Here is a 26,534-nt window from a genome sequence, read left to right as displayed (position 1 = left end):
TGACAAATTTGGAAATGTAGCAAATGTTTAGATATAAAGTATACAGTTATATTCATGCAGCATTAAAACAGGCCCTTTGACACTACTATGTCTAGAGTGGCCAGCAAGTACCTATCAACACTAACTCCATTTCCTAACGCTCAGCTCTTAGCCTCCTGCTGTTTCAAGTGCTTATCTAAAGTGTTGTGAAAACACCTACCTTTACAAATCCACAGGCACGAGTTCCACATTTCAACTGCACTCTGGGTGAACTTTTCTAGCCTCAAATTCCTCTGAGTATTTTACAATTTATTTTAATCCTCTTCTTAGTAACACCTCTGCCATGGGGAAAAAGAAACAAAATGCTAGAGGAACCCAGCTGGTCAGGAAGCATCTAAGGAGGCGAAGGAATAGTTGATATTTGAGGTAGACATCAGGACAAGAATGTAAGGAGTTTAAGGCGAAGTGGGGCGGGAGGCAGGAAAAGGCAGATTATGGTGAGCAGGCGATGATGGGCATATTGAGCCAGGTGGGGGAGAGAAGACAGTGATAGAGGCTATCTTCCCTTCCCCACTTGTCAACAGTGGGACAACAAAGGGCTTCATCACCTATAGTAGAGGGAAAGCCACATTTCCTGAAAAAGGAGGACATGTGCGCAAAGAGACGGGAGGAATCGAAGGTCGGTGTCCTGGCAGGAGATCGGTGTGTCGTGGGGGTTGGAAAATCTAAGGCTGTGTGCCCCGGAGACCTGAGATCTTTGGTGCCGACTCTCCGGACACAGAACTCGGAAAAAGTAACGCAACAGGCTCTTAACATTGTAAACCAGTGAGTTGTTTGTTATGTCTCCTCTCTCGCTGTGAACTCGGCTATAACCGGCGCACCAATTGCGAGTTGGAGAGCTTCGAGAGAGGGGGCGGCACACAGGTCTGGGAACAAAGTTTAAAAGGGGAAAGCTTCGTGGGAACTCAGCTATAACTGGAGCACCATTTGTGAGTTGGAGAGCAGGGCAGGCTGAGGCATAAGAGGGAGACGCTGCCTAGCGGAGAGGTCATCAAAGGAGTGGGCATCGGCGGAGTGGTCTGAGGCAGAGTGATAGGGCTTTGGCTCATTTGGGTTTCGGTGAGGTAAGTGGGTAAGTGGACTTAGTTTTTTTCCTTGCATTTTTTTGGAAGAGAGCATGTCTGTAGGGTTAGTACTTTACTCTGGGTGTCAGATGTGGGAATCCAGGGAATCTTCCAGTCTCCCAGATGGCTACATCTACGCCAGGTGCACGAGATGCAGCTCCTGAAAGACTGTGATCTAGAGCTGTGGCTTGATGACCTACAGCTTATTAGGGAAAGTAAGCAGGAGATAGATAGGTTCTACAAGGAGTTAGTCACCCCGAGGCTGCAGGAGTTAAATAAGTGGGTGACGGTCATGGGAGGGAAGGGAAGAGCTCAGATAGTAGAGAGCGCCCCCTCAGTAATCATTATCTCGTTCTGGATGCTACTGAGGAGGGGTGGCCTGACAGGACGACCACGGCGATTGGCTTTCTGGCAGTGAGCCTGGTTCCGTGGTGCAGAAAAGAGAGAAAAAGGTGAGGAATGCAGTAGTCATAGGGGATTCCATAGTGAGGGGAACAGACAGGAGTTTCTGTCAGCCTGATAGAGATACCTGCATGGTGTGTTTCCTCCCAGGTGCCAGGGTACGGGATGTCTCGGATCAGGTGCAGTATTCTGAAAGAAGAGGGTGAACAGCCAGAAGTCTTGGTACATGTTGGTACCAATGAGATAGGTAGAAAAAGGGAGGAGGTCCTAAAGAGAGAATTCAGGGAGTTGGGTAGGAAGCTGGACCTCCAGGTTAGTAATCTCAGGATTGCCACATGCTAACCAGTGCAGGAATAGCATGATCAGGCATATTAATGTGTGGCTGAGAGACTGGTGTAGGGGGTAGGGCTTCAGGTTCTTGAATCATTGGGGTCTCTTCCGGGGGCAGGTACGACCTGTCCAAAAAGGATGGGTTACTCTTGAACCCAAAGGGGTCCAACATCCTAGCAGGTAGGTTTAATAGAGCTGTTGGGGAGGGTTTAAACTAATTTGGCAGGGGGATGGGAACCGGAGTGATATGGCTGAGGAAGGGGAAAACATAAATAAATCAAAGATAACGTGCAACAGAGATGATAGAAAGGACAGGCAGGAGATGAGGCATAATCACAGCCAGTGGGATGAGTTACAAGGCAATAGAGGCATGGTGCAGTTAAAACAGAAAGCAACAAATACTGGACTGAAAGTGTTGTATTTGAATGCACACAGCATACGAAATAAAATGGACAATCTTGAAATTCAGCTACAGATCAGCAAGTATGACGTTGTGGTTATCTCTGAGACTTGGCTAAAGGATGGCTGCCATTGGGAGCTGAACATCCAAGGACTTGCGGTGTATCGGAAAGATAGGTTAGTACGCAGAGGGGTTGTTGTGCCCTGACATAGGATCGGAAGGTGTAGCTTCTCTATGGGTTGAGTTACGAAAAGGCAAGGGTAAAAGGACCCTAATGGCAGTTGTATAGGCCTCCAAACAGCAGCCGGGATGTGGATTACAAATTACAGCAGGAGGTAGAAAAGGCGTGTCAGAAGGGCAATGTCATGATAATTGTTGGGGATTTTAATATGAAAGTGGATTGCGAAAACCAGGTCAGTACTGGACCTCAAGAGAGAGAATTTGTAGAATGTCTAAGGGGATGGCTTTTTAGAACAGCTTGTTGTTGAGCCCACTAGGGGATCGGCTGTGCTGGATTGGGTGTTGTGCAATGATCTGGAAGTGAAAAGAGAGCTCAAGGTTAAGGAACCCTTGGGAATAATGATCACAATATGGTCAAGTTCACTTTGAAATTTGAGAAGGAGAAACTAAATTCCAATGTGTCGGTATTTCAGTGGAATAAAGGAAATTACAATGGCATGAGAGGGGAACTGGCCAAGGTTGACTGGAAAGAGACATTAGCAGGAAGGACAGCAGAGCAGGAACGGCTGGAGTTTCTGTGAAAAATGAGGGAAGTGCAAAACAGATACATTCCAAATAAAGAGAAATTTTCGAATGGAAGAAGGACACTACGTGGCTGACAGGTGAAGTCAGAGCCAGAGCAAAAGCAAAAGAGAGGGCATACAAGGATAGATATAAGACCAATAGAAAATGACGCTGGAGATATTGTAATGAGAGAGGCAGAGATGGCAGAGGAACTGAATGTGTATTTTGCATCAGTCTTCACAGTGGAAAGACATCTGCAGTATACCAACATTCAAGAATGTCAGGGAAGTGAAGTATGTGCAGTGAAAATTACGACTGAGGAGGTGCTTAGGAAGCTTAATAGTCTGATGGTGGATTAATCTCTTGGATCTAATGGAATGCACCCTCGAGTTCTGAAGGAAGTAGCTGGAGAGATTGTGGAGAAATTAACTATGAACTTTTAAGAATTGATAGATTCTGGCATTGCGCTAGATGACTGAAAAATTGCAAATGTTACTCCACTATTTAAGAAGGGTGGGAGGCAGCAGAAAAGAAACTATAGACCTGTTAGCCTCACATCAGTAGTTGGGAAGTTGTTGGAATCGATTGTTAGGGATGAGATTACGGAGTACCTGGAGGCACGTGGCAAGATAGGCCAAAGCCAGCATGGTTTCCTGAAAGGAAAATCCTGCTTGACTAACCTACTGCAATTTTTTGAGGAAATTGCAAGCAGGGTAGATAAAGGAGATGCAGTAGATGTGCTGTACTTGGATTTTCAGAAGGCCTTTGACAAGGTGCCACACATGAGGTTACATAGCAAGATAAGAGCCCATGGAATTACAGAGGAGTTACTAGTATGGGTGGAACATTGGCTAATCGGCAGAAAACAAAGAGTGGGAATAAAGGGATCCTACTCTGGCTGGCTGCTGGTTACCAGTAGAGTTCCACAGGTGTCGGTGTTGGGATCACTGCTTTTTACGATGTATGTCAATGATTTGAACTATGGGATTAATGGATTTGTGACTAAATTTGCCAATGATACAAAGATAGGTGGTGGAGCGGATAGTGTTGAGGAAACAGGGAGCCTGCAGAGACACTAAGATAGTTTAGGGGAATGGGCAAAGAAGTGACAAATGAAGTACAATGTTGGAAAGTGTATGGTCATGCACTTTGGTGGAAGAAATAAATGGGCAGACTATTATTTAGACAGGGAGAAAATTCAAAATGCAGAGATGCAAAGGGACTTGGGAGTCCTTGTGCAGGATACCCTAAAGGTTAAACTCCAGGTTGAGTTGGTGGTGAAGAAGGTGAATGCAATATTGGCATTCATTTCTAGAGGTACAGAATATAAGAGCAGGGATATGATGTTGAGGCTCTATAAGCCACTTATGGGACCACACTTGGAGTATTGTGTGCAGTTTTGGGCTTCTTATTTTAGAAAGGATATACTGACATTGGGAGAGGGTTCAGAGAAGATTCACAAGAATGATTCCAGGAATGAAAGGGTTACCATACGAGGAACGTCTGGCAGCTCTTGGGCTGTATTCCCTGGAGTTCAGGAGAATGAGGGGGGAATCTCATAGAAACATTCCAAATGTTAAAAGGCCTAAACAGATTAGATATGGCAAAGTTATTTCCCATGGTAGGAGAGTCTAGGACAAGAGGGCACAACTTCAGGATTGAAGGACATCCATTTAGAACAGAGGTGCAGAGAAATTACTTTTGTCAGAGGGTGGCAACTCTGTGGAATTTGTTGCCACGAGCAGCTGTGGAGGCCAAGGCATTGGGTGCACTTAAGGCAGAGATAGATAGGTTCTTGATTAGCCATGGCATCAAAGGGTATGGGGAGAAGGCAGGGGAGTGGGGACAACTGGAAGAATTAGATCAGCCCATGATTGAATGGCGGAGCAGACTCGATTGGCAAAATGGCCGCCTTCTGCTCCTATATTTTATGGTCTTATGTCTGTGATCCTATATCGCCAAACAAGATAATGGCAGCGGCATATGAGAACAGAATATTCAAAAATCATAGAGAACCTCACAGAGGAGGTCACTCAGTCCATTAGATTATGCTGGCCAGAAGATAGTACTCCAGCTTGATCTCATCTTTCATTACTTGGCCTGTCATCATGGCTCTTCAGATACACATAAAAATATTTTTGCCTCTGCAAATTCCAATGTCCTAACACCCTCCAGCTGACAAAATAAATGTGTTATCTATCTTATAATCCTACAGATAACTTTAAATCTACATCCTCTAGTTTGACCCTCAGTTAAGGAAAATATAGCCTTCCTATTTACCCTATTTACGACCTTCAGTTAAATCTTCCTTTGGGCCTGTCCGTTACAAAAAAAGCTTGCTTATCCAATATTCCACTGCAATTTTCCAGTCCTCTTTGAACCCTCAAACATCTCTTCTGCACCCTTTCCAGTGAAGTCATACCTCTTCCATAATCTATTGACCAGAAGTGTATGCAGTATTCAGGCTGTGGGACAAGTGTCGTGTACAGTTCTAGCATTACCTTTCTCTATGTTGGAAATGCTTCCCGTCCCTCAGCTAAATTTTTGGATCCAACATCAGTGCCTGCATATTCCATTCCAAGATGTGTACCATTTTATCTTGAAAACATATTGCCATTTCTTCATAGTTGCTGGGTCTGAATTCTGGAATTCCTAGTAAAAATACTGAAAGAGAAGGATTCAGCACTTCAAGGTAGATCACTCTATAGGACAGGATTGCCAGTGATACACACAGAAAATGAATTTTTTAAAAAAACTGCTGTTGCCATAAATCTGAAATAGAAAACAAACAAAAATATTCAAAATACTCTCAATGAAAAGATAAACAGAATTAATGTCAGAAATCTGATATGCACATCCTGAAACAGTTTGATAATACTTCTAGTCATCATTGTGCCAAATCTCCTTTTTCTTGGTCTATCTGTCATTGCACTTCTTTGTAGTATATTGGTAGCCATTTTACAATGTAGAGCAACTTCAAAAATGTGGGCAACATGGTTAAAAAGAACAGATGATATGTAAAGCAAGTCTAATTATTTCTGAAGAATAGTTAGTTTAGTTTATTGCTGGTAAGTTTGTAACTTCAGTAATTATCATAGCAGATTTCTCACCTCTTCTGAGTAAAGTTGGTTGCCTCACTTTTTACTTGAGAATCGTGGGCATTGGTGCGATGAGTCTCCCTTTGGAGCCTTCCTTGGTATCTATTACCTCTCAGCAAAGCCATCTTTGATATCATTACCATTAATTTAACTCTCATATAACACCATCAGCCTTCCTATCCCCAGATGGTGGTTTCCTTAATTTCTATAAAGCTCTATAATCTATCTTCCCTACCTTTCATACAGTATATCTCTAATGTATCCTTGGCTATCAGAATAGTATACTTCATGACACTGATTTCCTACCAATAATACTGCATGTAAATAGCAATTATTGTAATTGAAATTCATTAATTAACATACTTAATTCATCATACTACAACAGTAATGAGAAATGTCCCCCTGATCTGTTTGTGATGGCTTTATTCTTTGTCTGATTGAAAATCACAACAAATGGATAGAAAAAATATTTAATTTTCTTGCCATCAAGTGAGACATAACTGTTTATTCAACCTCTCTACATCTAGATCTGCCTAATCTCAGGAATCTCTTGATATCAGATATGAACAGTGAAAGTTGTTGTTTCTCGCACAGTTCTGTTATGTATATTCCATACCTGTATAGGGTTTAATCTCTTTTCAGCTTTCTAAACCTGCCTTTTTCCCCCCTTTATTCAACTTGCAATATGGGCAAGATGAACAAGTGTGAACATCTGAATGTCCAGTGTTCGTTAGACTTGTTGACCTTAATTTTCACCGTTATGGGAACACATTAGCCCTGCACTCAATTTTTGTATGTGTCATGGGTCAGAACTGAACTTAATTTCAGTTTGGGAGAAGCCCATGCATAAAATTTCAAATTCATGATGATCACTATTGACAAGGCTGGACTTATGGTTGGAGCTTGCCATATAGTTCATTTAGAATGTGCTCACTAAAAATGAAAATGCAACTTGCACTATGGATTGAAGCTGTGCCACCATTGGGGCACTGCAGTTGGTCTGATGACACTACAGCTCAGGGCGTCAGAGCGTGGAGTTCAACTCCAGCATCCTCTGTACGAGGTTTGTACGTCCTTCCCATGAGTGTGTGGGTTTCCTCCCACAATCCAAAAACATACCGTTTAGTAGGTTAATTGGCTATCGCAAACTGTCCTGTGATTAGGCCAGGGTTAAATAGGTAAGTTGCTGGGCAGTGCAGCTCGTTGGGCTGGAAGGGCCTGTCTCTGTGATATGTAAAAATAAAATAACACCTAAGGGTGACATCATTCCCCATTAACCTGTACTGGTTGAAAAGAACTGATTGAAAATCCTCTGCAACTGAGAGTAAAGTCGTGATATTTTTGTGGCAAGCCATGAGGCCCTACACCCAGATACTTACTCTAAAATCAAAATAGGGGGTAGATCCCCAAGGAAAGTGCGTTTTGTTACCCCAATTCTTAAAATATTTCCTAAGAGAAATTTGGATACCAGGTAAATAAATTAGGTTGAAACAAATTGTTAAACGTAAGATTTTAAAATACACATGAACACTATGCAAATCATTAACAACAATAAAGTAAAATAATAAAAAAAACTCCTCTCCTCCAATCTGAAAGAAACCAATGAAATGAATGGGGTTCTAGTCACACCACAACTCCAATGATGGGATCTAAAAGGAAATCTTGCTGTTGATTAATAGGATCTACAGTTGCCAGAGATCTTGCAGAGTATAACTGAGACACATATACTTCCAGAAGTTTGCATAGATTTGGCATGTCATATAAAACTTTGATAAACTTGTACAGATGCACAGTGAAGACTATCCTGACTGGTTGCATCATGGCCTGGTAAGGAAACACCAATGCCAGGGATGAAAAAGTCTATAAAAAGTGGTGGATACAGGGCAGTCCATCACAGGCAAAGTCCTCCGCACCATTGGACACATTCACAAGAAGTGCTACCACAAGACAGCAGCATCTATCATCAAGGACCCCATCATCCAGGCCATACTCTCTTCTTGCTACTATATTGAACAGGAGGTATAGGAGCCTTAGGACCCATACCACCAAAATTATTACCCTATAACCATCAGGCTCCTGAACCAGTGTGAATAACTTCACTCACTTCAGCAATGAGCTGACTTCACATCCTATAGACTTACTTTCAAAGAACTCTACAACTCAAGTTCTCAGTATTATTTATTGACTTTTATTATTTGCACGATTTGTCTTCTTTTGCACATGGGTTGTTTGTCAGTCTTTGTTATTTATAGTTTTTTTCATAAATTCTATTGTATTTCTTTATTTTCCTGTAAATGCCTGCAAGAAAATGAATCTCATGAATATGGTGAAATACATGTCCTCTGATAATAAATTGACTTTGAAGTTTTTCTCCATTGTTTTTCAATATTGCTGAAATTCAGAAATCTTAAAAACAATTAAAAGTACATAAATAAGTAAAACATTTAAAATCACTAAAACACTAGAAGCATGAATAATAATAAGAACAATAATAATAATAAACAAGAGAAAATCTGCTGATGCTGGAAATCAAAGTAATGCACACAAAATGCTGGAGGAACTCAGCAGGCCAGGCAGCATCTATGGGAAAGAGTAAATATTCAATGTTTCATCAGGTCTGGGGCAGGGGGGGGGAGAAAAAGAGATGAGGTCAGATAAAGATGGTGGGGGGAGCAGAGGAAGAAGTACAAGGTAGTAGGTGATGAGTGAAACCAGCAGAGGGGGAAGGGTGAAGTAAAGATTGGTGGAAGAGATAAAGGCTGAAGAAGGGGGGATCTGACAGGAGAGGACAGAAAGGGAAGGGGGAGGAGTACCAGAGAGAGGTGATGGGCAGGTAAGGAGATAAGATGAGAGAGGGGTATGGGAATGGGAAATGGTGAAGGAGAGGTGGGGGTGCAATTACTGGAAGTTCAAGAAATCAATGTTCATGCCAACAGGTTGGAGGCTATCCAGATGGAATATAATAAGGTGTTACTCCTCCAACCTGAATGTGGCCTCATCAAGGCAGTAGAGGAGGCCATGGACTGACATATCTGAATGGAAATGGCAAGTAGGATTGAAATGAAGGCCACCGGGAGGTCCCACTTTTTCTAGTGGATGTAGCATAGGTGTCCAGTGAAGCAGTCTTCCAATCTATGTCAGCTTTCACCGATATACAGGAGGCCACACCGAAAGCACCGGACACAGTATATGATCCCAACAGACTCACAGGTAAAGTGTCACCTCATCTGGAAGGACTTTTTGGGGCCCTGAATGGTAGTGAGGGAAGAGGTGTAGGGGTAGGTGCGGCACTTGTTCCGCTTGCAAGGGTAAGTACCAGGAGGGAGATCAGTGGGTAGGGTAGAGTGGACAAGGGAATTGCATACGGAGCAATCCCTGTGGAAAGTGGAAAGTGGGGGAGCGAAAGATATGCTTGGAGGTGGGGTCCCACTGGAGATGGTGGAAGTTACGGAGAATTATGTGTTGGATGCGGAGGCTGGTGAAAGCAGGAGGAACCCTATCCCTGGAGCGGTGGCAGGTGGGTGGGGTGAGGGCAGACTTGTGTGGAGAGTGAGGGCAGCGTTGATGGTGGAGGAAGGGAAGCCCCTTTCTTTGAAGAAGGAGGACATCTCATTAGTTCTAGAATAATAATAACAAACAACTTCCCTTACTTCTACCTTCCTTCCTCATAGGTATACAGTCTCTATTGAAGTGATTGGGTTCACAGATCCAGCACTAGGTTTAAACTGGACAGCATCCAACAGCAGATTCCTTAGTATTATTGTTGGGAAATCAGAAGGATCCTGTTCTATTGCTAAACTCCAAATGGAGTCTAATGGCAGAGCACATCTAGAGAAATGTTAAATCCCAGTAAGCAAGTTTGTTACTTATGTATCTGCACAGGAGAGCTGAAATTGTATTATTTACACGATATAGAGAAATATGCAGTTCGAGCACTGTATTAAACTATTAAATTTTGCATTTGATTTTAAGTGTAGAGCTTATTGTTTCAAATATGAGAATGGAAAATTAGCAATCTGTATAGAAGAATAAGGAAATTATAGGTAATGATTTGTTAGCATTGACATGGTGTGAGGATAGATTAGACTGCTATGAGTTCTGACCTTAAAGGACTGAGTAGAGTTTTGGATAGTACAAGAAATACATAAAAATAGTAGGAAAATGCAACTTCAATTTAGTGAGATATCTCAGTAGAATAAGAGATTATAGAGAAGAATGTTGAGAAACAAGGTGGTCTTCACTACAGTTCTGATTAGGTGATAGGGTCTTTAAAGGTCATGATAAAGTATTTAGTGATAGATAAATATTGGGCTCTTAGGGGCAAAAGAGGAATGAAGAAATAATTGGGGCAATTAACAAATTTCTGTATTTGTCTTCACAGTGAAAGATAAAGTATTGAGGAACTCTTAGGATCCAGTGGATGTAACATTACTAGATTTTCAAAGATATTTTTTAAAGATAGTAAATTAAAAATTGTGGGTTCATGGGATTGGGGTAACTTGTTGAAATTGGGTCATAAGGTGCTACAGATGATGGAATCTTGAGTTACACACAAAAAGCTGGAGAAAGTCAGCAGATCGGGCTCCATCAATAGAGGAATATGCACAAACATTTTGGGTTAAGACCCTTCATCTGAACTGTAAGGTAGATGGGAGATAGCCTGTATACAAAGATAAGAAGGAAGGGGTGGGGTAAAAGCTGCAAGTGAGAGGTGGATCTAGGTGAAGAGGGTGATGGATATATCGGGGAGAGGAGAATGGAAGTGACTGCCTTTTGCCACTATTTAAAAATATGGCATAACTAATTTAAGAAAGGAATAAGGCATTTTTAAAAATCTCTGAGCCTTATGAATCATTGGAACACTTCCCTGAAGAGCTCTGCAAATTAAGTCTTTGAATATTTTTAAAGCAGAGATAGTTTTATTGGTAAGCTTTGGGGTCAAAAAGTTACTGCAAGTGCATAAGAAAGCAGAGCATTTCATTGCACCTAAGCATTCAAGCACTTGTGCATATACCAATAAACTCAATTTTGACTGTGAGATTAAAATAAGATCAAACATAATTTTATTAAATGCTTAACAGGCTGGAGTAGCCTATTCTGCCCCTGCATCCTTATGGAAGGAAATCAGCACATCAATGTAGTACTTCTGCTTTGATGTCGATTATTATGTTAAATCTCTTTGAGGTCAAGTGTTGGTTTCAAGAAAATACTCTCAGGCAACACAAAAAATACTGGAGTATCTCAGCAGTTCAGGTAGCATCTATGGAGGGAAGTGAACAGTCGACTTTTCAGGTGGAGACCCTTCATCAGGATAAAATATTGGTAAGCTTGAGGGTGAAAGGCTACTGCATGTATACAAGAAAGCAGAATTGCACCTATGTACACATATACTTGTGTATAAGATTTCTTACATCTGCAGCCTGTCTGTGTCTCCACTGCAGTACTCTTCTTTGCTTCTATAACTAGTAACTAAACATCCTGAATAGAAGTGATTCATTTTTTACTAGAAATGTGGAAATGATTCACTTGACTCATACAAGTTCCACACAGCAATTTCTATAGCATTAATTTGTAATGGGTTGAATTTATTTACACTATATGAGGCCAAGGTACAAACATTTTATCTCCTGTAAGGGAAACAGAGCATTTACCATTGGAAAAATCTTAACTTTAACAAATGAATAATCTCTAGCATTGATAGACCAACTTTTAGTTTTTTGATATACAATATAACCTGATAGAATGTTTTTGGTTGAATAAGATAAGATAGGTGATAGCAATCTTATAGATCTTACATGCAATATTCATATGACAAACACAATCATTGCTTATTCAATAATGACTAAAGGATCCAGCATTTTTCTGTCATTCAAGGTTGCTGATAATCAGAATAATCCAAGTTATTTGCATATTTTTAATAAGTATTTTCATTTTTATTTGGTTGATCCACAAAGTAGTTTTTAACTTCTGTTGTAATCATAAATTATTCCAAAACTTCCAAATTGAATTATCGCAAATTATCCAGTAGTTCAAACTAAGTACACCTTTGCATAAGCACCTTTCTACATTTTTATGTTACACATACATGTAATATAAATATATAAAATATTATATACAGACATATTATGTACAGTTCTCTGGGATTTTTTTCTTTTAACATGCCTCGCATTGATCAAACAGCTTGAAGAAATTACTTAGCTAGATTCTGCAAGGGAGATAAAATAATGCATTAAAAGTGGAAACAGATTATTATTTTTAAAAAAATTATTGTTCTAAACTAGGGGTTCCCAGCCTGAGGTTGATGGATCTCTTGCTTCATGGTATTGGTCCATTGCATAAAAAAGGTTGGGAACCCCAATTCTAAACTGTAACATTGTGGCACTCTTGTTTGGATCTGATTTCCTATCTTTCTATGTAATGGATTACAGGATTAAGACTTGAGACCTTTGAATGCTACTTGGAATACAATATAAGCATAACATAAAATATGAGTGAGTCTGTTACATATGGCTGGGGAGGGAAATTGGCAATGTTGGAGAAAATTATATATATGCATAAGTTTGGGAAAGCACAAGTTTTGTAGGCACAGCGTTAAACATGAAAATTGGAAACTTATTTAAGAACTCTGTCATTAGCATTTCAACATTGGTTGAACAAATTCATTATTTTTTGTTAAATCATTCTGTATTTAAGAAGTCAGGGTTGTGTACATACATCTATTGATGCTTCTGGACACATCTTCAGTGATGTTCCTGGATTCATCGGGTGTTTCGCGTCTTTCAACATCATACAACCTCCTCCAGGTGACCCAGCCGGGGCTGATCAGACCCCAGCTTGTGTCCAGATGGCTAGCTACTTATGGCTCCATGGCTCCCCTCTTTTGAGCCACAGCCATCTTGAGGCCCTCTCTGCCACATCAGTGGTACTGCAGATGGCTCTCCTCTTCCCCTCTCCCTCGATGCCCAAAATGCTGAAGGCTCTAACTAAAGAATGGGCTACGAATCCCCTACAACCAACCTCCACTGGGAGACACCTCGCTCTCCATCCAGCCTGCTGACAGTTGCTGACCAATCCTGCATACTTGGAGAGCTTCCTTTCAAAGGCCTCTTCCAAGTTATCTTCCCAGGGTTAAGAAATAAGCATGGGCCATTAAAAAAAAAACTGGATGCTAGGATAGTTTTAACATGTTTAAAGGAGATTGCAACCCTCATTGAGTGATTAAAATTTAATCTGAAATGGCCATATCTAGATTCTATGTTCACATGTGTATTACAAACCTGAGATACAAAACTACAACTCAAATTTTCCTACTGCTTGTACAAAATGTTGCTGAGACTTCACTGAACTTTCTGGACATTGTGGCTGTTGTGGAGGAAGAAGTATGGGAAGTAACATTACACTTTATCACAGGGTTTAGAAATAAAACCCAGGTGCATTAACAGTAGATATTACTATTATATTTAATCACAAATTACTATTATATTTAATTACAAAGGGCAAATTTATTAAATTGTGTGGAAGAAAGCTAAGTCATTAAGCAAATGACAGGCCAAACAACTGATGAAACCTTTCTGCTCTAGCAAAAGACTCGTTTTGATTTTTGTTCAATATCTGCAAATAGTTGATGTATGAATGTCCAGGGTGGAAGCGAGATTTGAATTATAATCCATTATAACAGAATCTTAAACATGACAATTCATTGAGTCAACTGTATCTACTAAAATGTGGCAACAAGAGAGGTCTTGATATTTAACAATGCAAAAAGGTTGCAACCAAACAAATTCTTGTTTGATGCTCGATTTTCATATTTTGCTGGTCACTAAACTTCTAGCAATTTATCTATCTTAAGCTAAGAATTGAACATTCTTTTAAAGTGCTACTTAGTAAAAGAAAAATGATGATGTAGCTTGCTGATCTTAGAAATAATAGTAATATGAACATACTTTTCATGGAAATTGTGAATCTCTGTGTGTGCTATTCACTTTCTGGTGAACCAATAAATTCTTCATCTGATCTTTCATCTTCATCGCTGTCTTCATTACCACTATCTTCACTGTCATCTTCACTGCTGTCACTTTCAGTACTGTCTTCTACATCATTTTGACCAGTTGATGCAGCTTCATCTAAATGCAAGTTGTTAATTCAATAATATTTATTCAATTATATTTAATCAAAGACAAATTTACTGTAGATTCAGTTTTCAAATGCAATGGTAACAGAAGGGTAAAGAATAGTCTGAATTATAACTCATCTATTAGCGTGGATAGAATGAGGTAATAGAGGTCATTGAGAACCTAATTTACAATTAATCATGTGGAACAAATATGGACAATTACAAGGTGAATGAATAATTAGCATCAAAGGTAAGGAACAGAGTGAAGTAATTGAGATGAGGTATTAGTATAGAGTCCATACTCCATATCCCAAGCTATAAAATGGAAAAGCAGATTCACCAGGATATTATGAGGGATGAAGAACTATTTCCACTGGAATAGAATGCATAAAGGGTAACCCGATCAATGTCTTAAAGGTCATAAAAAAAACTGCAAAATGAGTAGTGGTATGTTCTGCCTGTTTCTCAACAATGTGATAAAGAGCACACGTTAATAGCATAAACGTTAATGGTGAGATTAAAAATGTCACAAGAAATAGCTAGAATTTAGGACTCGAAACCGTAGACAATTTTTAAGGTAGAGTCCACAAATTGTCTTCTAAGTGAATTAAAGGGCATGAGAAATAGAAACAGATGAAACAAAATATGAGTCATAGTGAAGTACAGCACAGAAACCGACCATTCAGCCTATCTAGTCCATACTAAAACCGTTTAAAGTGCCTAATCCTATTGATCTTCACTAGGACCATAGCCCTCCATACCTGTACTATCCATGTACCTATCCAAACTTTCCTTAAACATTGAAATCAAGCTCGCATACAGTACTTGGTTGGCAGCTCATTCCACACTCTCACAGCCTCTGAGTGAAGAAGCTTCCCCTCTTGTTTCCCTTAAACTTTTCAGCTTTCACCTTTAACCCGTGACCTCTGGTTATAGTCCCATATATTGGGTGCAACTTGATGAATAAAATGTCCAGTTCCTTATAGTGATTCAGAATCAGAATCATGTTTATTGTTGCTGTCTTACATGACATGAAATTTGCTGTTTTGCAATAATAGTATAGTGAAAAGACATAAAATTATGAATTACAAAATAAAGAGTGCAAAATATTGAAATGAGAGTTACAATGTGGGAGTAAACTGAGAGGTACTGACCACCATTCAGTCTTAACAGCAGAGTCCCATTTAAATAAAGGTTGGAGCGTCTACTCTCTGCATAGCAGGAAGAAGCAATGAAACAGATGCAGTAGGATGTATATGAAGACTTTCAGGAACAGAGTATGGATGTTAGTGAGAATGGGTCTGGAACATTGTTAGGGTGATAGAAGATTAATGAGGATTTCTGTCATGTCCAAGAGAGGAAGAGAGTTCTTGAGAGGCTTGGTGGATATATCTTTCCCACTTAAGAGTTTTGAAAATATGGTTCTTCCAACATATTTCAGTGCATAGGACAGAAATTACATCACACCCCACAACAAGCTTTTAACTAAAATTATGTGGCAGTGGAATGATAATGCACAAACATCAAGAGTAAATAATTCTGCATTGCTAGTGAGTCATCCAAGATTCATCAAATAATCAACGTTTTTTTGTAGGAGGTGAACGAACGTACCGAAACTAATATTACCGATATTTTGGAATCTATATGGAAACGTTAATGCTCTGAACATAAAAGTCTACAAAAATAGCGGATATAGCCCAGTCCATCACAGGTAAACCCCGTCCAACCACTGAGTAGTGCTGTGGCAGGAAAGCAGCATCCATCATCAAGGACCCCCACCATCCAGGCCATGCTCACTTCTTTCTGCTGTCAGCAGGAAGAAGGTCTAGGAGCCTTAGGTCCCACACCAACAGGTTCAGAAACAGTTATTATCCTTCAACCATCAGGCTCCTGAACCAGAGTGGATAATTTCACAGACTTTCAATGACTTGACAACTCAGGATTTCAATATTATTTATGTATTTATTTAGTTTTTTTTTCTATCTTTGCATTTTGTTGTCTTTTGCACATTGGTTTGTCCATCTTTCATCAACTTAACTGGGTTTCTTTGTATCTGCTGTGAATGCCCACAACAAAATAAATCTCAGGGTAGTACATGGTGACATAATACATGGTGATAATAAATTTACTTTTAACTTTGAACAGGGATCTGTGCTCTCAGTAATACTTGGTTGAATGAGTTTTTGTGGTGGTGTGGTCAAGAAGTAGTATGCTCTCTTCCTAAATGAAATGAAAAGCTTAATGTGATGCTATGGCCACACAAGCCTAAGATCACTCTGTTACTAAAACTGACCATGAAAACCTGACAAAATTAAAAGACCTGTGAATGCCTCCAATGATACTATCTGTTGAAAGGTAATATTTTAGAATTAAATATATAATCTTGGCTGACAACTTTTGGAAATAACTTCTGAAATGGAATGTCTTGCTTAATGTTACAACATTATTATTGGCTCAACATCAGTAAAAATTACAAAGTAAAACCATTTACTTCAAATAAGCCTTTACCTTGTCTATTGCCAGGGCAAATACTTTATGAAAAATTCCTGCCCTTTATCTACAATGTAGGAGCCCCAACACTCTAATGCAATGCTGCCATTAACTGAGCCCATCTGGTCTCTGAACAAATTCAGGTAGCGATGTCCTTCTGCATTCAGTGGCTGATTATTCATATTTCTGTACAGAAACCTTGTGTATTTCATTAAGTGTAGGTTGCTAGACAAAATATTATGCTGTTGTTGGCTTCCTGGAGCATTAGTTTTGATAAATTTATCTACTTGAAAGTATGGATGGTGTCAGTAAAATGACTAGTCAAAAACACCAATAAAGACTCCTTTAAAAGGTTTTTATCCCGAGAAATGCAACTGCCAAATTTCTAAGGGTGAATTTCAAAGGATGGAATCAACTGTGTTTGTACCTGTTGATTACATTTTTAAACTGATTATAAAGCCGTTTCTAAATTGAAACCATGGCTGATATTTCATAATAATTTTAAAACATCAGACACATATTAATATGAAGCTACAATGTCTAAAGTGAATCCAAATTTCATGGATTTGGAACAATAAGATGACCCAAAGTGCAGCTGAACCATATAAAGATCTTTACCACAGGACTTCTTTGCTCTAAGGTTATGCTGCCATTCTACTGCAATTTCTTGTGGGTTCAGCAGGTTCTGTGGCAAAAGGCAGGAATTCTGCTTGGGGGCAGTATAAGGTCATAGGATGGAAGCGACGTGGCATTTACCCTCCTTGCTCCATTTTGATGTACTTTTCCAATTGCTTGATTTGAAATAACATTTTACAGGAAAATCCAGGCTATGGACAATGATTTACCAGCTTCCTCAGATCACTTATCATGTTGCAGCAGTGACCTCCATGCCTTGTGGGCCTGACTCAGAGCTTTAGCTGTGATAACGTAAACCCAGCTGCACATTTCAGGTCTCCACTGTTCATCCAAGTCCATTGCTTTGCAGTGATCCTTTTCCCCCTGTTGCTGTAGAACTTTTGACAAGGTCCCACACAGGAGATTAGTGTGCAAACTTAAAGCACACAGTATTGGGGGTAAGGTATTGATGTGGATAGAGAATTGGTTGGCAGACAGGAATCAAAGAGTGGGAATAAACGGGACCTTTTTAGAACGGCAGGCAGTGACTAGTGGGGTACCGCAAGGCTCAGTGTTGGGACCCCAGTTGTTTACAATATATATTAATGACTTAGATGAGGGAATTTAATGCAGCATCTCCAAGTTTGCGGATGACAGGAAGCTGGGCGGCAGTGTTAGCTGTGAGGAGGATGCTAAGAGTATGCAGGGTGACTTGGATAGGTTAGGTGAGTGGGCAAATTCATGGCAGATGCAATTTAATGTGGATAAATGTGAGGTTATCCACTTTGGTGGCAAAAACAGGAAAACAGATTATTATCTGAATGGTGGCCGATTAGGAAAAGGGGAGGTGCAACGAGACGTGGGTGTCATTATACATCAGTCATTGAAAGTGGGCATGCAGGTACAGCAGGCGGTGAAAAGGCGAATGGTATGCTGGCATTCATAGCAAGAAGATTCGAGCACAGGAGCAGGGAGATACTACTGCAGTTGAACAAGGCCTTGGTGAGACCACACCTGGAGTATTGTGTGAAGTTTTGGTCCCCTAATCTGAGGAGAGACATCCTTGCCATAGAGGGAGTACAAAGAAGGTTCACCAGATTGATTCCTGGGATGGCAGGACTTTCATATGGTGAAAGACTGGATCGACTATGCTTATACTCGTTGGAATTTAGAAGATTGAGGGGGGATCTTATTGAAACATATAAAATCCTAAAGGAATTGGACAGGCTAGATGCAGGAAGATTGTTCCCAATGTTGGGAAAGTCCAGAATGAGGGGTCACAGTTTGAGGATAGAGGGGAAGCCTTTTAGGACCGAGATTAGGAAAAACTTCTTCACACAGAGAGTGGTGAATCTGTGGAATTCTCTGCCACAGGAAACAGTTGAGGCCAGTTCATTGACTATATTTAAGAGGGAGTTAGATATGGCCCTTGTGGCTAAAGGGATCGGGGGTATGGGGGGAAGGCTGGTACGGGGTTCTGAGTTGGATGATCAGCCATGATCATACTGAATGGCGGTGCAGGCTCGAAGGGCCGAATGGCCTACTCCTGCACCTATTTTCTATGTTTCTATGTAACTCCCAGCACTGTCGCTAAGCATTATGGCTACTGCACAATCTCCAGTAAGTTAGACGTCTATATTTCGGCTGTACTTAATTCAAGAAAATGGGCAATACAGGGACTGCATAGTCTAATTTATTTTCCCCCCAAGGAACTCCCCTGATCTTAAATTACTCGAATTAGTAAGCAAATTGACTGAATGGTAAGAGAAAAAGAGCAGGGATAATGGACATACCCAATTTGTCAGGATGTGACTAGCATGATACTACAAGTGTCCACAATTATCTCACAAAGTTTATAAACAATTTGGCAGATGGGCTAGATAGAAAGCCACATATCCAGGTTGTCAACAATATAAGCCATTGTAAAGAGTATAGATATTAGCCTTAAATCCCAGCAAAAGATTAATGTATTAACCAAATGAATAAAACTGTGGCAAACTTGAATACAACATGGGCATAGAAATCACTGAGCTACAAAGAAGTTCAGAAAAGAAACAAAATGCCAGCATTTATATTGAAATACTGAGTACAAAGGAGTAGAAGTGATCTAACAGCTCTGCGAAGTTAAAACTAAAGCATACCTACAGTTTTGGGCACTGCAGAAGAATGGCATCTGAATGCCACAGATTATGTTATGAAATTAGATTAAATTTAAGGTTTTTTTTTCTGAATTGAACGTTTATGAGTGATTCCATTGACATTTTCAGAAATTAATAAGAGTTATAGGCTACATGCAGATACTTGATTTCTTCTAGTTGGGCTTCTCAGGACTGGGGCCTGACTTTACAGGAGTGAAGTTAGAAAACACTTCTAGACTGAGTGACCAATCAAATCCAACTACTTTCTCTCTGTATACTGTTACTAACAATCAGCAATGCACAGATTAATTGTTAATTGTAAGCTTTGGTTTTAAAATTAAAAAAAAACCCTTGTCACTTAGAAGTCCAATTAAGATGAGGAAAGATACTGTGAATATCTCCCTCAATTTAATGTGTTACCATTAATCGCTTGTTGTGGTGCTGGTTAAGCAGTCATTTGGCAACCATATAAGTCAAGTCAAAGATCAAAATCGAGCCTATTAAATCTCTTCTTTAATACTTTCATACTCATTCTCCATAAAATGGTGCTTAAATTGACCCAAGATATTGCAGATAATGAATTGAACATCCGATGTCAATGGCAAATGCAACCTCAATGGCTCTCCACAAGGCTTTAGAGCACCTGGACAACACAAACACCTACATTAGGATTCTGTTCATTGACTATAGCTCAGCAATTAATACCATCATTCCCACAATCCTGATTGAGAAGTTGCAGAACCTGGGCCTCTGTACCTCCCTCTGCAATTGGATCCTCGACTTTCTAACCGGAAGACCACAACCTGTGCGGATTGGTGATAACATATTCTCCTCGCTGACAATAAACACTGGTGCACCTCAGGGGTGTGTGCTTAGCTCACTGCTCTACTCTCTATATACACATGACTGTGTGCCTAGGCATAGCTCAAATACCATCTATAAATTTGCTGATGATTCAATTATTGTTGGTAGAATGAGGTGGTGATGAGAGGGCATACAGGAATGAGATATGCCAACTAGTGGAGTGGTGCCACAGCAACAACCTGGCACTCAGCATCAGTAAGACGAAAGAGCTGACTGTGGACTTCAGGAAGGGTAAGACGAGGGAACACATACCAATCCTCATAGAGGGATCAGAAGTGGAGAGTGTGAGCGGCTTCAAGTTCCTGGGTGTCAAGATCTCTGAGGATCTAACCTGGTCCCAACCTATCAATGTAGTTATAAAGAAGGCAAGACAACGGCTAATCTTTATTAGGAGTTTGAAGAGATTTGGCATGTCAACAAATACATTCAAAAACTTATATAGCCGTACCATGGAGAGCATTCTGACAGGCTTCATCACTGTCTGGTATGGAGGGGCTACTGTACAGGACCGAAAGAAGCTACAAAAAGTTGTAAATCTTGTCAGCTCCATCTTGGGTACTAGCCTACAAAGTACCCAGGACATCTTCAGGGAGCAGTGTCTCAGAAAGGCAGTGTCCATTATTAAGGACCTCCAGCACCCAGGGCATGCCCTTTTCTCACTGTTACCATCAGGTAGGAGGTACAGAAGCCTGAAGGCACACACTCAGCGATTCAGGAACGGCTTCTTCCCCTCTGCCATCTGATTTCTAAATGGGCATTGAAACTTTGGACACTACCTCACTTTGTTTTAATATACAGTATTTCTGTTTTTGGACTTTAAAAATCTATTCAATATATGTAATTGATTTACTTGTTTATTTATTATTATTATTTATTTTATTTATTATTTTTTTTTCTCTCTCTGCTAGATTACGTATTGCATTGAACTGCTGCTGCTAAGTTAACAAATTTCACGTCACATGTCGGTGATAATAAACCTGATTCTGATGCATGCATAACATACAATATGTAGTGATCAAAATGACATGAGATAGAAAATCAGTCATATTTTACAAACTTTGTATTTTATGTTAGAACCAGATCACTGGGTCTACCTCATGTTTTTATGAAAATTCTTGTTAATGATGATCTCAGGCAACTTTTTGAAATTAAAATGTACAAAGTATAACTAATTTTGAACCTGTTCATTTCTATTTGTAACAACGAACAATCAATTTTTAGAACTATAGGCCAATACAAAAATTGCAGAACTGAAGTCATATTTGAATTGCATATATCATGTACTTAATTATAGAGATCACAGAATCTATTATTGTTACTTGATTACTTCATTATTAACAGATACAAATCTCGCTGCTTATTAATAATAACATTTATTCAAAATATTAAAGTATTTTTAAGAGCCATAATCTTAATTTTCTCCATTAAATCACTGGTGTTTTATTCTCTTCTTCTACAGACAACATGCAAGTTTTGTCTATACATACACTTCTGTTAACATAATATTTAACAAAAGTGATACTATTTCTAAATTATACCAGGAATTAAAAATATCTCCAGATAATCAGTGGTGCACTTGTTCAGAACTGAAAAGTTCTTTTAAAGGTTAATAGTCAATAAAAAATTCTGCGTTACTAAGCATATTATTTTCCAAAAACCTTGTGATAATGTGAACTAACAAGCACAAGTTTCTATCTTTCAGGACACTTACTGCATGTAAGGTGGTTCTGACAAAGGATCACCTATCTAAAATATTAACTGTTTCTCTTTCCAAAGGAGCTGAATGCATAAATATATAAACTCAGCATCAAGAGAAAATATTTTTCAAGGTTGATTTTCATATCATACCATACTTTTTACTGAAGATTCAAATCATATCGATTGGGTAAAAGATGTAAAACAGCTTTTATTCAGCTTACCCAACTGTAATTTCTTTTCCAGAAGTACCTCAAACTGTTTGGCCTCTGAATTTTCAGGCTCATAGAGGAGAACTATATATACAATAAAGAACAAAATACAATTATTCCTCTCGCTACTTTAAGCAAGAAATTTAACAGTTAAATGATTATATAATAAATATGCAGATGATGTAGCAGAATTTCTGTTAGAAATCTCCGTGTACTATTATGCAACTTCTTACACTTTTTTGCTTCCATTTTCACCCTTACTACCTCATTAAACCTTTGATCAGCTCCCTGTACAACTTATCCATATTGGCCTTATCCTATCACAAATGTTCTCTTTATCCTATTCATCCCTGCCACACTTTCTGAACAACTTAAAACTAACACGTTTTCACCTCTCTTTTCCAATTCTAACAAAGGGCCTTCAACCCGAAACATTACCTCTGTCTCTCCCTTTCTCTCTCTTTATCTCTACAGATGTTGTCGAGCCTGTTGAGTTTCTTCAGTCGTTTCTGTTTTTAATAATTTGGAGTTTCAGTTCTCATTTGGTTTAAATAACCAAACCATTTAGAAGCAAATTTAAAACACTTTACCACAAACTAGGTAACTGCTAATCCACATCTAATCACCCTGTTGGATGGGGTGCTCAGTCTCAATCACTTCAGGAATAATCATGCATGGTTTGAGTACATAATTCTTCCTTTATTTTATCAACATAATAAGTGGTTTAATACTTCATAAATGCTAAACTATTTTCGTGCTAATGGAGAGAGGGAGTTCTATGCACTCCGGACTATCACTTTACAAATACAGACTTTTACATTGTTGACGATGAATCTGAATGGTCAAGGCCTGATCTCTATACCAGGAGCAGATGAAGGACCTCTGAAGAAATAATGATGATGAGGTAGGAACAAGGCAGGAAAAAAATCCTATGAAATCAAGGATTTGCCAAGGTTATTTCTCTTTAACATAGAACTGCACCTCACAAACACAGCTACATCAACCACATTGAAAATATCAATTCACATACACAGCAGCCAGTTTCCTAGCTATCTTCTTACGCTCATCACTACCTCACTGCCCCAAAGGCTTCCCAAGGAAGACAAGAAGAACCTCCACTTCATATGCAAGTGTGTCAACCAGGCTGTAACCCGTGCGGTAGTGAAAGTTATCATGCTGTATAAGATTTTATATTCTGAGATACAGCATGGTAAGAGGCTCTTCCGCCCAAAGAGGCCGTGCCGCCCAATTACACATGGGAGGGAACCAGAGTACTCTGAGGAAAACCACGCGGTCACAGGGAGAATGTATAAACTCCCTACAAATAGCTGCAGAATGTATGTTGAATCTGCAGTTCCTTCCCTAATTTCAACAGGTGTCTTGTCTGTGCTCATCTGCATGTTTACAGATACACCTCCTAACAGTGCCGAAGAGGAGGTGTATCTGCGAACCATCTTTTTGCCTTTATCATGATTGGCTCTCTTGATGCTAATGATTCTGGTGCCATCTCTGCTGCCACCACCAAACAATCCCACAGAGGAACAACATGCAGCAATGGGAGTGAGAGAACGAGGGGGAATGTGAACATACCATTCCATTGTGGTTGACATCTCCAAGCATTAGCTCAGATATCAGCCCTTCAAGGGTTCAACAAGCAGGATAATAGATGAATATTCTATGTGGAAGACATCTAACGATGATAGTCCATCATGAGAACATGAGAAATAGGGAAGCTGGTGTGCCAGACCCACAAGGGAGAAATCATATATTGAAGTAACGAGAGATTGCAGAATTTCAAAGTGCAAAGAGGTCTGTGTATTCTTGTGCACGATCATTAAAAGGCTAGTATGCAGCCAAAGCAAATATTTCAAAAACTAACAACAATGTTATCATTTATTATTAAATGAATTCAAGTTAAAAATAGGGATGTTACAATTCAGTTATATAAATGTAATGCCATGTTAAATCATTTTACCAGTTTTCAGCAAAAGCAGTGTGTCCTGCTGGTAGAATGTTTTGGTTTTGGCTAAGATAAGAAGCCCTGCTGTTCTACTTAGGAATGTTGTGTCAGCCAATCAGGACGGTGGGATCTGGAGAAATTTCTAGAGAGAGCAGGGTGAAGAGAGCATTTTGATGGACACTACTCTGGTTTGGGGTCTTTTTGGGAGGAGCTGCAGAGCAGGACAGAAGGGAAGATGCCACAGAATGCTATGGAAAGGAGAGTCCTCATTGTAAGAAGTACTTTGTGCAGATAAATGTCTGCAAGAAGGAGGGCCAGTACTCCTGACAGAGAGTCAGTTTGTTGGAGATGGAATTTAAAGGAAGTTCGGACTGTGGCTGGGGCTTTCACGCAGACTGTGGTTTCGATGCCGGGAATAATGGTTATACCCATCTTTGGAAGAGATGAGCTCCAACGGTCATGTGGACATTTAGACTAGTTTAACTGTAATAAGCCCTTTTATTTATTTTCTGTTAATAACCATTTTGATAAAGCTGAAATTAGCAAATATACTTCCTTTACAATTTTATGCAGTGTATGCTCTATTACTTCTTTCTAACCGATAATTGTGTTTGGGCAGCAGTTACACAGCATTCGCTCACAGCATTTACGCAGCTTTAATCGGAACATCATGACATTCCTGTTTGATTGAAACCAAAATCATACTGACCTAGACATAAATGCTTATGAAATGTGGCCTTCTCTTCACTGAGAAATGTGGCTGTTAGCTGAGTTAGCTATTGAGCCAAGTTTGCATATGAGACTGGTGAGGGGGCGACATAAGGTATTGATAAGATCAATTTTTTCATATTTTAATCAATTTATTTATTATTTTCTTTTAAAGATTAGCTTTATTTGTCACATGTACATTGAAACGTACAGTGAACTGCATCTTTTGAGTCAATGACCAACCCAGTCTGAGGAGGTGCTGGGGGCCGTCCGCAAGTATCAGCATGCTTCCGTCACCAACATAGTAAGTTGTGAGCAGGCTAACCCTAAACCTAACCTGTATGTCTTTGGAATGTGGGAAGAAACCAGAACACCTGGAGGAAACACATGCAGTCACAGGGAGAAAATACAAACTCCTTATGACAATGGCAAGAATTGAAGCCCGATCTTAAAGCTGTACAGCGTTATGCTAAGCGCTACGCTCGCTGTGCACCCTCTGGACTACCATACGAATCTGGAGTACTGTGTACAATATTGATGTCCTTATTAAAGACAATAGTGCTTGGAAACAGAACAGAGAAGGTTTACTAATTGAGTACCTAGAAAGGATTGGTTGTCTTATGAAGAAACCAACCATAAGACAAGGAAGACTAGGAAGTATCTACTAAATTGAAGGGGACTTGAATGAAACTTATAATACCTTGAGGTGTACTGATAGGCTTCACATGGAAGAATCTTGATCTGGGGTCACTGTTTGTAAATAGGAGTTGCTCATTTAAGATACTTATTTATTTTTCTTCAGAGAGTTGAGAGTTTTTGGAATTCTGTTACTTAAAAAGCAATGGAAGTAAAGTCTTAACATTTTTAAGACAGAGACAACTGGAGTTGAGGTTATGGCCAGACCAACCAAAATTTCATTAAATGGTGGAGCAGCCTCAAGGGCTGTTCCTGTGGCCTATTCCTGCTCCTAATTCAAATGTTTTTCCTACTCCAGCATACTTGCCCAGGGACTATTCTAGGATAACAGACATGGGAGGGCTAATGCCCAGTGCTGTCAACCTCCATAAAGGCTTAAACTGCTCACAGGATATTTGGGGAGCCAGAATTGAATCCTATTCAGTTTGGAAGTGATGCAATTTCTTAGTGTCAACCAATATTAATAGTCTTACTGGAGGCAGATTAAAATAATTTCTGCTGTCAGTGAGGCAGGTGGAGGTCTCCTTCATTCGACATGCTGCACAAGTCAGAACTCTGCTTGTTGTCACCAGTGAAGACTGCTACTCAGCAATAGTTCAGAATTTCTGCCTTTCAGTGGTTGATCATCAATACCGTTATGAGTCTGGAAGTAGGGAGAATCCTCATGCCGTAGACAATGGCTAGATAATATGGTTGGTACAAGGTTTGATTACCAAGCAACTCCTCAAATGGAAGGTGGAATGTTTCAATGGAAAGGACCACTTTTTTTCCACTAGTTCTGAGGACTTTGCATAATGTAGGCACTCTTATATTCCAGACTTTCTCCTACAATCCTTCATTTGCTCTGCTCTTTGCAGTGGTGAAGGCATATTTTGATTACTTTATTCTGTGCAGTTCTATTCTTCTAATAGTTTGATGCAGCAATATTTATATGCATGGTTAAGGATTAGCACAATCTCTTATGTT

At 39.6% G+C, this 26,534-nt stretch overlaps 1 protein-coding gene across 1 annotated transcript in view; it reads right to left on the bottom strand.

The window, feature by feature from the left end:
- Positions 1 to 13,402: 13,402 nt before the first annotated feature.
- Positions 13,403 to 26,534, bottom strand: part of erich2 (glutamate-rich 2) — a 132,791-nt gene continuing 119,659 nt past the window's right edge. Inside the window, exons 4-5 of the mRNA XM_063050116.1 lie at positions 22,217 to 22,288; positions 13,403 to 14,200 (exon numbers count right to left, since the gene is read on the bottom strand). Coding sequence (XP_062906186.1) covers positions 14,052 to 14,200; positions 22,217 to 22,288 — 221 coding nt within the window. The 3' untranslated portion in view covers positions 13,403 to 14,051. The remainder of the gene's footprint in view (positions 14,201 to 22,216; positions 22,289 to 26,534) is intronic.

This window comes from Mobula hypostoma, chromosome 6 (genome assembly GCF_963921235.1).
Source record: "Mobula hypostoma chromosome 6, sMobHyp1.1, whole genome shotgun sequence".
In the NCBI taxonomy this organism is placed as follows: Eukaryota; Metazoa; Chordata; class Chondrichthyes; order Myliobatiformes; family Myliobatidae; genus Mobula; species Mobula hypostoma.
The sequence above is the reverse complement of the archived record's forward strand: the minus strand, read 5'-3'. Positions and strand labels throughout refer to the sequence as shown.